General features: G+C 59.5%; 4 protein-coding genes across 4 annotated transcripts; 2 read left to right on the top strand and 2 right to left on the bottom strand.

Moving 5' to 3' along the window:
• Positions 1–489: 489 nt before the first annotated feature.
• SPRG_00802 (hypothetical protein) lies at positions 490–2308 on the bottom strand (the record flags this gene model as incomplete). Its single annotated transcript, XM_012339019.1, has 3 exons — positions 490–866; positions 911–1489; positions 1528–2308. The coding sequence occupies 3 exons, from the start codon at positions 2306–2308 to the stop codon at positions 517–519; spliced, it is 1710 nt and encodes a 569-aa protein (XP_012194409.1). The 3' UTR covers positions 490–516.
• Positions 2309–2540: 232 nt separating this feature from the next.
• Positions 2541–4539, bottom strand: SPRG_00801 (hypothetical protein; the record flags this gene model as incomplete). The annotated part of the gene is made up of 3 exons (XM_012339018.1): positions 2541–2969; positions 3027–3605; positions 3657–4539. 3 exons carry the CDS (start codon positions 4537–4539, stop codon positions 2587–2589), a joined length of 1845 nt encoding a protein of 614 aa, XP_012194408.1. The 3' UTR covers positions 2541–2586.
• Positions 4540–5451: 912 nt separating this feature from the next.
• On the top strand, positions 5452–9760 carry SPRG_00800 (hypothetical protein; the record flags this gene model as incomplete). Its single annotated transcript, XM_012339017.1, has 3 exons — positions 5452–6231; positions 6285–6404; positions 6452–9760. The coding sequence occupies 3 exons, from the start codon at positions 5452–5454 to the stop codon at positions 9758–9760; spliced, it is 4209 nt and encodes a 1402-aa protein (XP_012194407.1).
• A 943-nt stretch (positions 9761–10703) lies between these two features.
• Positions 10704–12941, top strand: SPRG_00799 (hypothetical protein; the record flags this gene model as incomplete). Its single annotated transcript, XM_012339016.1, has 4 exons — positions 10704–11048; positions 11096–11998; positions 12052–12480; positions 12507–12941. 4 exons carry the CDS (start codon positions 10704–10706, stop codon positions 12939–12941), a joined length of 2112 nt encoding a protein of 703 aa, XP_012194406.1.
• Positions 12942–13002: the final 61 nt, after the last annotated feature.

The following is a 13002-nucleotide window of genomic DNA, read 5'->3' as shown; positions in this document are numbered from 1 at the left end:
CTGCGGCTGGAGGAGCCACGAAATCATTTGGTTGTAGCCGCTCTGCACGGCCTGCGTCACGCTAAGGTCACCACGGCCGCCGCGCTTGGTGAGCTCGGCCTCGAGCTCGCCGTCGCCAAACACCTCGCACGAGCCCGTCGCGCCCATGGTTGTGTTGCTGCACTGTCCGTTCCAGCGCTTGAAATAGGAAAACGGACGCAACCTTGCGAGATTGCTCGCTTTTGATTGGCCGGCGCGGAAGATTGCCATGCGCAACCTGGCCTTTCTCATGCCGAAACCCGCTCTTGGCGACCTTGTGCTTGCAAGCATCGCGGTGGCTCGTGACTTGCCGCTGCTCGTTGAGAGTGCCGTGTCACGTCTTCAAGCGACCACGTGAGCCACTATTGCACTCCTGCAATCGCTCGAGTATGTGGTCTAAATGCTATTTTGCTGCGTCATGGACCAAGTTCTCATTGTAGCAACACAACACGGTCGGCTTCAATGGTCTGTGCATGTGCAGGATAGGTATTTGGCCGCTTAGTGGACGTCTTCGACGTGCATGGCCGGTTCAGCGGGCCGAATTGGCTGCAGTTCGTGCACCGTGGGCGCGACCGTGTGGGGCTTGATCGTAGTACCGTCAAGCTTGGCGACGACCGTCGTAGCACCTGGTGGCCCCATTGGTGCCGGCGCCGTTTTCGCTGGCGCGAGCCACGAGAAGAAATGCGGCGCACGCACCGAGTCGCGCGACGAGGTGCCGAGGGTCGTGACGCTATTGCGGGAGCTCGCGTGCGACCGCCGCGCTTTACTCATAAGGCTCTCGAGCCGGCCCTTGAGACGGCCCCAGCGCGACGCCCGCGCACGGGAGCGCTTGCTCTTGTTGCTATTGTCTACAAAACACATGACAATATGTATGTCTGCAACGAAAACGTACTTTTGGCCACGTGAACAAAGAGAAGTATCTTGCGCTCGTCGTCCGAGATGGACTGCCGGCTCTTGGCGTACGCATAGTAGTAGACTGTCAACGCCACCAGAATGACGCTTATGCACGAGAGGAGGTACGCCGTGTTGCCTTGACAGCACACGATCGAGAGCCAATTCATACTCCACACGACCGCTGCGTAGTAGACCCCAAGCTTGCCAAGTGGGCTCTTGAACTGCCGTGGTAAATGCTTAAACTCGCGCTTGAGGTAGAGGTATCCAGCGCACTGCGCAAGGTAGGCCGAGAAGCCGAAAAACATGCAAATGTTGAAGAGCTCGGTGCCCAGCGTCGGGCTATACGTGACGCAAAAGCAGAGGAGGTAACCGAGGACCGAGCCAACGATCAACGCGTTGGCTTGGGTGTGGAACCTCGGGTGCACAGCGCCGATCCAACCGGGCAGCAGCTTCGAGTTGGCGAGCGCCGAGAGGATGTTGGCGTATGCCAAGATGAAGCCAAAGATGGTGGCAAAGGTGGCGGGGATTGAAAACAGTGTTGCAATCGCATTCGAGATGCCAAACATCAAAGTGAACCCTACAAGGCTTCAGTCCTTCGCGCTATGCGCGTCGTACCGGGGTTGAAGATAGCAACGACGCTGGGAAGGGATGCGGCGCTGGGGGGCAAGCTCACAGCAACAAAGAAGACGGTGATGCCCGTGCAACACAAGGTGAGGACGCAGGAGATTTGGCCGCGGGGAATCACGCGCTTGGGGTCCTGGATCGTATTGGCGAGCGTGTTGAGCGACTCGACACCGACAAAGAACCACGCGGCGAGCGGCATGGTGGTAAAGAAGTTGTAGGCGCCGCCAATGCTTGCGCTGCCTGCATACACGTCGAAGCGAACGAACGGAAACGACCCGACACAGTAGAGCAGAAGGACGCCGAGTGAGAGGAACGCGATTGCGCGCACGAGCGGCCAAAAGAGTTGCCCGCCGCAGATGTGGATGGTCACCGCGACGACGTAGATCGCTAGCCACACGAGCGGCAGATACGCGTCCGAAAGCTCTGGAAAAACGATCTGCAGCATCCGGCCGAGCGTGAGCACGCTGCTGCTCACGTACGCAATGTACTCAAAGACCTCGCAGCAGCCAATGATAAAACCCGAATAGTACCCGAGGCAGCACCGACTAAGGCCGTACGCACCGCCGGCAAAGGGCAGCGTCGACGTCATCTCGGCGATGCTGAGCACGAGACAAACGTATGCCGAGCCCATGAGTGCGAGCGCGACCGCGTTGCTGGCGACGCCGGCCGTCAGGCCCGCGTTCCACGAAAAGTACTGGCCGCCAATCACGATCGCGACGCCGAGCGACCAAATGTCCAAGGCCGAGGCGCGGAGCAGCGGTGGCGTGGTCATCGGTAGACCGAAACAGAACTAGAAAATATATTTAGATCGCCTCGCGCGTCCCGTCTACGAGGCGCCAATTGAATGCAGTGGCTCGTCGTCTCTCCGTACTAGATGAATACGATGCAGCTTACTCCCCACGACCAAGTGCCGATTCCTACGCACGGAGGCGAGGCGCAACCAAGTCTTTTTTGTACGAACGAAGCGAACGCGCTCATCTATATCCTGGCGACCGAGCGAGGAAGAACACTAGAATACAATGTATCATCGTCGTAGCGTACGATGACATGTTAGTTCAATTCTTCGACGAGCAAATTGGTTTCTTTGTGGCCCGAGAGCCGCGTGGACGCCGGCTTTGCACTGGCGGGGCGAAAGCCTGCAGAGTTCACGGCGGTTGGCGCGTTCACACGCGGTCCATGCGGCGCGACGTGGATGCGTGGTGCCAAGTGCACGACACGGTTGGGCGTCAGCAAGTCCAGTAGCCGGAACGAATCCCACCGTTGGCGCCACGGTGAGGAGCTACGCGTCATTGAATTTCCCGTCGTTGAGAGGCTCTGAGAGCGTGTTCGTAAACTCCAAATGTGCCGAAACCACTCGAGCACGCGAAAAAGGGCGAGGGCCCAGCGCGGAAGTGTCTTTTGGCGCGCCTTCTTCTTCCGCTTGCGCTGGTTGCCTAGAGTAAAGGTGCATATTGTCAGTCGTATCATCCTCAATTCCGAATACTACGCACTTTTCGCGACGTGGGCAAAGAACAAAATCTTGCGCTCGTCGTCCGAGAAGGTCTGGCGGTGCTTGGCATACCCGAGGTAATAAGTCACGAGCAGAGTGAGAATGCAGCTCACGACCGAGAGGAGGAACGCGGCGTTTTTTTGGCAACACACGATCGAGATCCAGTTCATACTCCACACAATCGCTGCATAGTAGACCCCAAGCTTGCCGACTGGACTGGTGAAGCTCCTTGGCAAGTGGCTGAACTCGCGCTTGAGGTAGAGATACCCGACACACTGCGCAAGGTAGGCCGAGAAGCCGAAAAACATGCAAATGTTGAAGAGCTCGGTGCCCAGTGTCGAGCTATACGTGACGCAAAAGCAGAGGAGGTAACCGAGGACCGAGCCAACGATCAACGCGTTGGCTTGGGTGTGGAACCTCGGGTGCACGGCGCCGATCCAACCGGGCAACAGCTTTGAGTTGGCGAGTGCCGAGAGGATGTTGGCGTACGCCAAGATGAAGCCAAAGATGGTGGCAAAGGTGGCGGGGATCGAGAGGATCATCGCCATGTCCTCGGCAATACCAAACATCAAGATAAACCCTATTGAGAGCACCGAAATACGTCAAGAACGCCAGATGCATGCAGTCGCACCTGGGTTGAAGACAGCGAGGACACCCGGCAGGTTGACGGCCCCCGGCGGCAAGCTCACAGACACAAACAAGACAGCAAACCCGCTGAGAAACAGCGTTAGCACACACGCGACCTGGCCTCGCGGGATGACATCCTTGGGGTTCTCGATCGAGCTGCAGAGTGTGTTTAGTGCTTCAATGCCCACAAAGAACCACGCAGCGAGCGGCATGTTGGTGAAGAACGCCTGAAAGCCGCCCACGACTAAATGGTCGACACCGCCGCCGAACTTGGCGTAGCTCACAGACGGCAGCGACCCCAGAAGGTAGATGAGAACAAAGAGTGTCGAGACGACTGCGAGCATGCGCGTAAAGTTCCAGAAGACTCGCCCGCCGACAATGTGAATCGCCACGGCGACGCCGTAGATGGCGAGCCACACGAGCGGCATGTACTCGGTTGGGATCCCCGGGAAGATGACCTGCAGCATGTGCCCGAGCGTGAGCACGCTGCTGCTCACGTACGCAATGTACTCGAGCGCTTCGCAGCAGCCAATGACAAAGCCGCAAAAGTACCCGACGCAGCACCGACTGAGGCCGTAGGCGCCGCCCGCAAACGGCAGCGTCGCTGTCATCTCCGACATGCTGAGGATGAGGCAGACGTACGCGGTGCCTATGAAGAAGAGCGCAAGCGCATTGCTCAAGACGCCAGCCGCGAGCCCGACGTTCCAGCAAAAGTACTGGCCGCCAATCACGATCACCATGCCGAGCGACCAAATGTCAAAGGCGGACGCGGGGAAAAGCTTGACGTGGATGGTCGGCGCCAGCGACCGGGCCGCCATCGACGCCGCCGACGAGACGGCAATCTTGGACGCGCCGGGCGCGGTCGTCATGGCCGTCATGGCCGTCATGGATCTGCTAAGCGGCCTTTTTAGAAGTCGTTACTATCACGATGAAGGCGGTGTTTGGAGAGCTATTTCAAGACCCTTGATGCCGGCGTGCAACCGCTGCGTGGGTTTTATCGCAACGATGCCCATGACGACGATCATCTTGAAACATATGCTGGAATGAATACCTGTGCTTCCATCTGCTTCGGCTACGAATAATGATTTCCGTCGGTCACGGGTCGAGGTTCCTACGCGTTGGCAACGACCTCGAAAAGAAAACGAGTAAAGTCGATATAGGCATTGACTAGCAGCACGTGAGGGAACGACATGTTGAGGACGCGATCTTGGGTTCACGCAATATGTTTGCGAGACAGGAGAGCTTTTGGAATGCTCGTGTGCGGCTCCTATTCACCGTGTTGCATCATGTGTTGTACAACCCAGCGGCAAGATAATTATATTCGAGTGACACCGAGGACCACAGCGCGCATCGGGATGATCCTCGCGACGGTCCATCGCACGTCGCAAGTGCACCCGTCTCTAATAATGCTCGTCGTGTGCAGTGTGTGCAGTGCAGAATGCCGCTGCTGCTGCTCTCGTGGCCATCTCGATGGAACCCATGCTCTTCTTCAGAAAGAGTTTCGGTTCCCACGCTCTCTCTCAAGAATTCAAGCATCGAAAATGCCAAGTCGCAGAGAAGGCCGCGGGGAGCATTACACGATGTATTATTGCCTGCGCGTGCGTACCAACTGTAGTAGCGTGGTGTCGATACAATCGCCTGCGTGTCGAAAGCCTTACGATTACTATAGGTAGCTTGGCGTTTGACGCTATTTTAGGTACCCGTCCATCGTTCGACGGGTGGCCCATCTGAGTCGGAAAGGCGACGTCCTGCAAGCGTAGCCTCCCCACATGGCCTCTCCACACTTGCCAATTGGCCCGATGCCACAGCCGGCGGATCGTACTAGCACCGAACCACGGCTACTGCACGCGGCGGCGGAGCTGCGCGCACCGATAGCGACGTGGACGCTGCCACACCTCTTTGCACGCACGGCGCAGTGCTACCCTCAGCACGTTGCGCTCAGCATCGCCGCATCGGTCGACTCGGACGCGGTTGCGTCATTGACGTATGCGCAGGCGCTTGCGATGGCCACGCGCATGGCCCACGTGCTCGACGGCTACCACTGCGCGTCGCCGTTTGTTGTTGGCGTCTGGCTCGACAAGAGCCTCGAGCTCACGCTCGCCATCCTCGCAACGACCTTCGCGGGCGCCACGTGGCTCCCGTTCGACCCAGACGCGCCCGTCGAGCGCGTACGACTGTGTCTTGAGAACGCAAAGGCGGCCGTCCTTCTCATGGACGATCGCCACGCGGCCATGGTGTCGCCAGTGGACATTCCGGCGTCGTGCGTGTGCCTGCGCTACTCTGAGTTGGCGACGCAAGCAACACGTGCGCCGATGTCAGCGCTGCCGCACCCGCCGACGCCATCGACGCCAGCGTACTTTATCTACACCAGCGGCACAACGGGCACACCAAAAGGTATTTCCATCTCGCACCGGGCCGCAACGCTCTTTGCCTACTCGGAGTCGTCGGTGCTCGGCCTGCACGCACACGATATTGTCTGGAACGGGTTCTCGCCCGCTTTCGACATGTGGGTCGAGGAGACGTGGTGCGCCTTTGCGCGCGGCTGCGAGCTCGCGATCGCTCTTCCCGGCCAGTGGAAGGTGCCATTTTCACGTTGGTGTGCCCTTTCTAGACAGAGCGTTTCCTTGTGTAGGACATTGGTCGCCTCGTCGACGTTTGGGACCGGCGCCGCGTCAGCGTCATCACGGCTGTACCAACGCTCATGGCGATGGTATGCAGCGAAGCGTCGCTGCCACCGCTCGTTCGCCTCGTCGTACGCCCCTTCTCTCGCACGCAGATGGTTGATATATCGGTGCGTAGAATGTGGGTGGCGAAGCATGTCCTGCCTCTCTTGTGACCAAGCTCCACCGAAAGGGCCTCAAAATCTTCAACACGTACGGTCCGACGGAGACGACCGTCACGTGCACGTACACACCACTGGTGCCGCACCAGGTCGTCACCATTGGCAAGCCGCTCCCGGGGTACCACGCAGCCTTGCTTGCGCTTCCAGAAGAAAACCATTTGGAGGACGCGCCAACGCTCGAGCTGCTCGCGCTCATTGAAGGCGCCACCGGTGAGCTCGCGATCGGCGGGCCGTGCGTTGGCGACGGCTACGTCGGTCTGCCCGAGCTCACGCAGGAAAAGTTCATTGCGCACCCACTGGACCCCAACGCGCGATTGTACCGGACGGGCGACCTCGTCACGATCAACGGCGCCGGCGACATTGTGTTTCTCGGTCGCATCGACACGCAGGTGAAATACCGCGGCTATCGCATCGAGCTCGGCGAAATTGAAGACAAGCTGAGCGGACTCGACGGCGTCGTCGCGGCCGCCGCGATTCTGACCAAAGATGAGCCGCAGCGCTTGGAAGCGTACGTGGTCTTGCGCGATGCCAGCTGTGTGAGCAGCCTTCGATCGCGCTTGAGCAGTCGTACGTCGCTCATGGCCTACATGATTCCCGACGTAATTGTGTCGCTCCAACCCGCCGAGATGCCGCGGCTGCTCAGCGGCAAAATTGACAAGAAGCAGCTTCAAGTGCTGTCGCGCCAACGCCGCGAGACCGATACGGCCCCTGCGTCCACGGGTTCCTTTTCTACGTCGCTCGAGTTTGTGCTGCACGTGTGGCGCGCTGCCTTTCCCGATGTCGCCGTCGACGCGGCCTCGGATCTCTTTACGGACCTCGGCGCTCACTCGATGCTCGTCGCGCAGCTCGTGAGTGCACTCCGAGGCAGCCATCCGTCGCTGCTACTCAACCCGCTTGCGTCTGTCGGCCTCGTCGACCTCTACACGCTGCGGACGCCCGAGGCGATCGCGGCTAAGTACCCAATGACGAGCGCGGTGGCCGACGTTGTCTCGGACCGCCCCGCCTTTCGCGTCGTGCCGGCGTGGCGCCACGTGCTCTGCGGCCTCGCGCAGCTGCCGCTCTTGCTCGTGCTCTACTTCTTTTATGCGCTGACGATCTTGCTGCCGTTTGTCGTATCCGACTACTACTTCGACACGACACAGCGCTTTGGTGTCTCGATGCTGAGCCTCTACGCAGCGTACGCCCTCGCGCCGTGGATCGTCCTGCTCTCGGTCTTTGTGGCCAAGTGGACGCTGCTGGGCCGCGTCGCACCTGGCACTTACCCATTGTGGGGCACCTTCTATGTGCGCTGGTGGTTTGTAAGCCGCCTCCTCAAGCTCGCGGACCTCCGGCTCCTTGGCGACACATACTGGCTCGCGCTCTGGTACCGCTGTCTTGGCGCGCACATTGGCCAGCACGTGCATCTCGATGTGGTCAACCTCGTTGCGTGCGACTTGCTCCACATTGGTGACCACGCAACGCTTGGCAAGCAGGTGCTCTTGAGCGCCGAGTACGTCGACAATGGCGTCTTGCACCTCGGGCCCATTCGTATCGGCGCCAACACCGTCATCGGTACCTCCGTAACCCTTGAAGCCAACGTGCTCGTCGAAGACGGTGCGGTCGTCGAGAGCATGGCCGGCGTCGTCACGGGGATGGTCGTGCCGGCGCGGCAGGTCGTCGCTGGATCGCCCGCGACCGTGGTCGGAGCCGCCGCCGACTGGACGCTCTCGGACATCCCATCGCCGGTTCGGTCTCTGGCGGTGCGCAGCGCGCATTTGTTTGCGTTTGCTTTTCTCTTGCCCGCCATGAACACGCTGCCATTGGCGCCAGTTTTGTACCTCTTCAACGTCCCCCTCTTTCCCGACTCGACGCCAATCGCAGCGCAGATGCTCAGGCTCGCGGGGCTCGTCGGTGTCGGGTATGTTGTGACCGTGACCACGCTCTTGGTCGCGACCAAGTGGCTGCTTCTCGGCAAGGTGCGTCCCGGCACGTACCACACGTACTCGTGGTTTGGCGTTCGCAGGTGGTTTGTCGATGGCCTCATGGACCTCTCGCTCGATACGATCCACACGCTCTATGCGACCGTCTACTCGTCGCTGCTCTTGCGGCTGCTTGGCGCGACTGTCGGCGCGCGGACAGAGATTTCGACTGCGCGCCGCATGAACCCAGACCTCGTGCACCTTGGCCGCGAGTGCTTCATCGCCGACAACGTTCTCCTCGGCGACGACGAGACACGCGGTTATACGATGACGCTGGCCGCGACGATCGTGCACGACCGAGCGTTTGTTGGCAACGACGCGGTCGTTCCCCAAGGCTCGAGTCTACCCTCCGACTCGCTCGTTGGCGCCTTCTCGCTGCCGCTGCCTACGCTCCAAGCCGGCCAGAGCTGCTTTGGGCTTCCGCCGATCCTCATGCCGTCCCGCACGACGACTGATGTGTTTGATGCGACGCTCTTGTACCACCCGTCGCTGACGCGCCGCCTTGGCCGCCTCGTTGTCGAGACGCTCCGGGTGTGGTTCCCGCCGGCGCTCGTCTGTCTAGGTATTGGCTCGTCGACGCAGCTCTTGCTGCAGCAGTATCCTCTCTACACTGACGATGGTGAGTCGCTGGACGTGGCGGCCAATGTGCTCTGCCTTCTTGTGGCCTCGCCGTTTTACTACATTGGCTGCATCGTGCTGCCGGGCTTGACCATCGTGCTAGCTCTCAAGTGGGGCGTCATTGGCCGGTATCAATCGACGCTTCTCCCCATGTACAGCTTTGGCGTCTGGTCGACCGAGTTCATCACGGGCGTCCTCGAGCATCTCAGTGTGTTTGTGCTTTTGCCGCTCGTCGGAACGCCGTTCCTGCCATGGATCTACCGCGCGTTCGGTGCAACCATTGGCGCGCGCTGCTTTATGGGCTCGATCGACATTCCCGAATTTGACATGCTCGTCGTTGGCGACGATGTCGCGATGAACGAGAGCAGCTTTCCGCAGACCCACTTGTTTGAAGACCGCGTCATGAAGATCGGCCGCACGACGCTCGGCCATCGGTCGACCATGCGCATGTTCTCGACGCTCTTCCCCGACTCGTCCATCGGCGACGACACGACGCTCGCGTGCAATAGTGTCGTCATGAAGGGCGAGCGGCTCTCGGGCGGCAACGTCTGGATCGGCTTCCCCGTTTCGATTGCGCCGCCGTCGCCGTCGCTCGTGACAGTTCTTGTCGACGATGCGTACGAGATGTCGGATGGGAAAACGTCCAAAGCCGACGACCCGCTTTTGGAGGGATGGGGACAAAGATGTTGAAGCCTGTGCTATTACTGTTTCTGGTGTCATGAAGGGCTGTCTGTTTGGGGGCAGATTAGACCAGTGCACCATAGTACAATTTTTACTGTCGTTTTGTGTTCCGTGCAGATACCCGGGATTTGCTCGAGATGAACTAGCAACCGTGGACAGTATCTGCAGGCCCCGCCAATCAAATGCGAGGATATCCACGCGCTTGGCCAATGAATGAAGACCAAAGATCGTCCATGTAGACGAAATGATGCATTGAAATATGTTGTCGTATGCTGGTCGATCGGAAGGACAAGGGCGTGGACTCATGACACTCACGACGTGGCTGTTTTATTGTACGGACAGAAAAGAGCCAACCTCAGTGGACTGGTCGTGTCCGTTGGCTTGCTACTGGTGACGCCACACGCGAGAGGGTCACACATCTGCAACTCGTTCCCTTCACAAGCACAAGCGCATAGACAGCCATCGTCTCGTATCTGGATGGGTCTGGATGGCTCATATTACATCGACGGCAATGTCTTGGCCATGAGCTGCCGCTCTGCTCTGTATGCAGAAAAGAGTCTGTTGGAGGATCACCCATGCGCTCACCGCCACGATTACTGCGGTCCCGTTCCTTCGTCATGGCTGCGTCTTATCACCCACATCCGCCTTATTCGAGTGCGACCTCTGGACTCGAGAGGCGTGAATCCATCCAACCTGGAGGCCTCGACATGAATATCACGCAACTTGCCACATTATGAGTGTGATGCATTGGCAGACTATGGAACATAACGTCTTATATAACTCGTGGTGATATACTGGTAAATACTGCACGGTAGCTTCAGCAAAGCGTCGTATCGACACCTTTGGCATCCGACGCGATCTCCCGACAAAAACAGGCGACACAAAACAGCTGTTTTTGATTCTGGTGATTTGCCGCCGCCTGTCGAGTGCCATTTGACAACGCGCCTTCACCATGGTAAATGCGTCAACGAGCGTGAGCTCGCTGCTGCCCCTGTCGCTGGCGGTGCCGAGCGCGATTGCCGTTGGCGTTGGGAGCTACCTGCTCTACACCCAGCACTCTGCCGCGCCGCTGCGCGCACCGACCACGTACGCAACGCCCGACGCCTCGACGGCGACGGCCGAGGACGGACCGATCTACCGCTGCAAGGACACCTTTCCGACACTCGAGTCGGCCACTCAGATTGAAATGCTCCAAAAGGCCGTGTCAAGGCACCCAAATCGTGACTTCCTTGGCCACCGACCCATTGACGCGGCCAGTGGCGAGGCCGGTCCATTCGTGTGGCAGACGTATGCCGAGGTACCTCCCTCCTTCTCACCGCATTGTGTATCAATTCGGATTTCTAGTGCTATGCACGCATCCAGCACATTGCATCGGGCCTCCTTCACGACAACATGGTCGACCCGACGACCGATGGCCACAAGCTCGTGAGCATTTACATGAAGAACCGACCCGAGTGGAGCCTCGGCCAGTACGCGGCTTTTTACGCGGGCGCCGCGATCGTGCCTCTTTACGACACGCTCGGCGCGACGTCAACGGCCTTCATCCTCAACCAGACCGAGGCCCCCACGGTGCTCCTCACGACCTCCGAGTGGCCATCGCTCGTCTCCAAAGCAGGCGATACGACGCACTTGCGGCACATCGTGCTTTGCGACGTCCCGGTTGTGCCCCTTGCGATCGCTGCCGAGTGCGAACGCCACGGGTGGCGCGCGACGACGCTGCTTGAGGTGGAAGCAAACGGGCGAAATCACGGCGTGTCGGCGCCGCACCCGCTCACAGCGAGCGATTTGTGCATCATCATGTACACCAGCGGCACGACGGGCGATCCCAAGGGCGCCATGATGACGCATGGCAACCTCCTCTCGCTCACGTTCGGTCTCGACGAACGCATCAACCACGGCGCTGTCGACACAATGCTCCAAGGGCACCCGACGCTGCTCTCGTACCTTCCGCTGGCGCATGTCGCCGAGCAGCAGCTGCACATTTTCCTGCTGCGCTACGCGGGCTCGATTGGGTTTTACCAAGGCAGCGCGGCGTCGATCCTCGACGACCTCCGGACGCTGCGACCGACGCTGTTTCTAAGCGTGCCCCGGCTTCTCAATCGCATCTACGATAGTGTCATGGCCGCTGGCAACAGCGCGGGGGGCCTCAAGACGACCCTCTTTCAAACGGCACTGGCGAGCAAGCGTGCGAACCTACGTCGCGGCTACAGCACGCATCTTGTCTACGACAAGCTCGTCTTCAACAAGGTACACTCGCTGGGTTAAGCACCATGGGCCACGAATGTCGTATCTCGATGTAGATCAAGGCGACGCTGGGCTTGGATCGGTGCGAACTCATGCTCACGGGCGCGGCGCCCATCTCGGCGCATGTCCTTACCTTCTTTCGCGTGCTCTTGGGTGTCACGTGCCACGAAATTTACGGGCAAACCGAGGTCTCGGGCGCCTCCAATATCACCGACCACCGCGAACTCGACGCGGGTTTCGTGGGGCCGCCGCTTCACTCGTGCAACGTCAAGCTCGTATCGGTGCCCGATATGGGCTACTTGGTGACCGACACGGTGCATGGCAGCTTGGCCGTCGCAGGTCGTGGCGAGATCTGCATGCGTGGTCCGAGCGTCTTTCAGGGATACTTCAAGAACCCCGCATTGACCAAGGAGGCGATCGACGCCGATGGCTGGCTGCACTCGGGCGACATTGGCGTCTGGACTTTGGACGGCCGGCTCAAGATTGTCGACCGCAAGAAAACATCTTCAAGCTCTCGCAGGGCGAGTACGTCGCCCCCGAGAAGGTCGAGAACGTTCTCAAGAACTGCGCCTTTGTCAACCAATCGTTTGTCTATGGCGACTCGCTCCACGCCGTGCTTGTCGCTATCGTCGTCATCGATGAGCCCCAAGTCGCCGCGCTCGCATCGACGCTCGGCCTCGAGAGTGCAGTGGCCTGCACGCACCCAAGCATCGTCGAGCACGTGACGGCCGATATCGCGCGTGTGAGCAAGGAGCACGGGCTCCTCGGTTTCGAGACGGTCCGCGCCGTGCACTTGACCACCGACGTCTTTACCGTCGAGAACAAGCTTCTCACGCCGACGTTCAAGGTCCGGCGCAACGATGTCAAGCTCGCTTACAAGGCAACGATCGAGGCTTTGTACGCAGCCACGGACGCCGTCGCGGGCGAGAACATCCAGCTCGCCTAGGACATATACTTTGTTCGCCTACCAATGTCGACGCAGTTTGTCACATCTACTAGGATTCGGG

Source organism: Saprolegnia parasitica, assembly GCF_000151545.1.
Source record: "Saprolegnia parasitica CBS 223.65 unplaced genomic scaffold supercont2.2, whole genome shotgun sequence".
NCBI classification, from domain to species: Eukaryota; Oomycota; class Saprolegniomycetes; order Saprolegniales; family Saprolegniaceae; genus Saprolegnia; species Saprolegnia parasitica.
The sequence above is the reverse complement of the archived record's forward strand: the minus strand, read 5'-3'. Positions and strand labels throughout refer to the sequence as shown.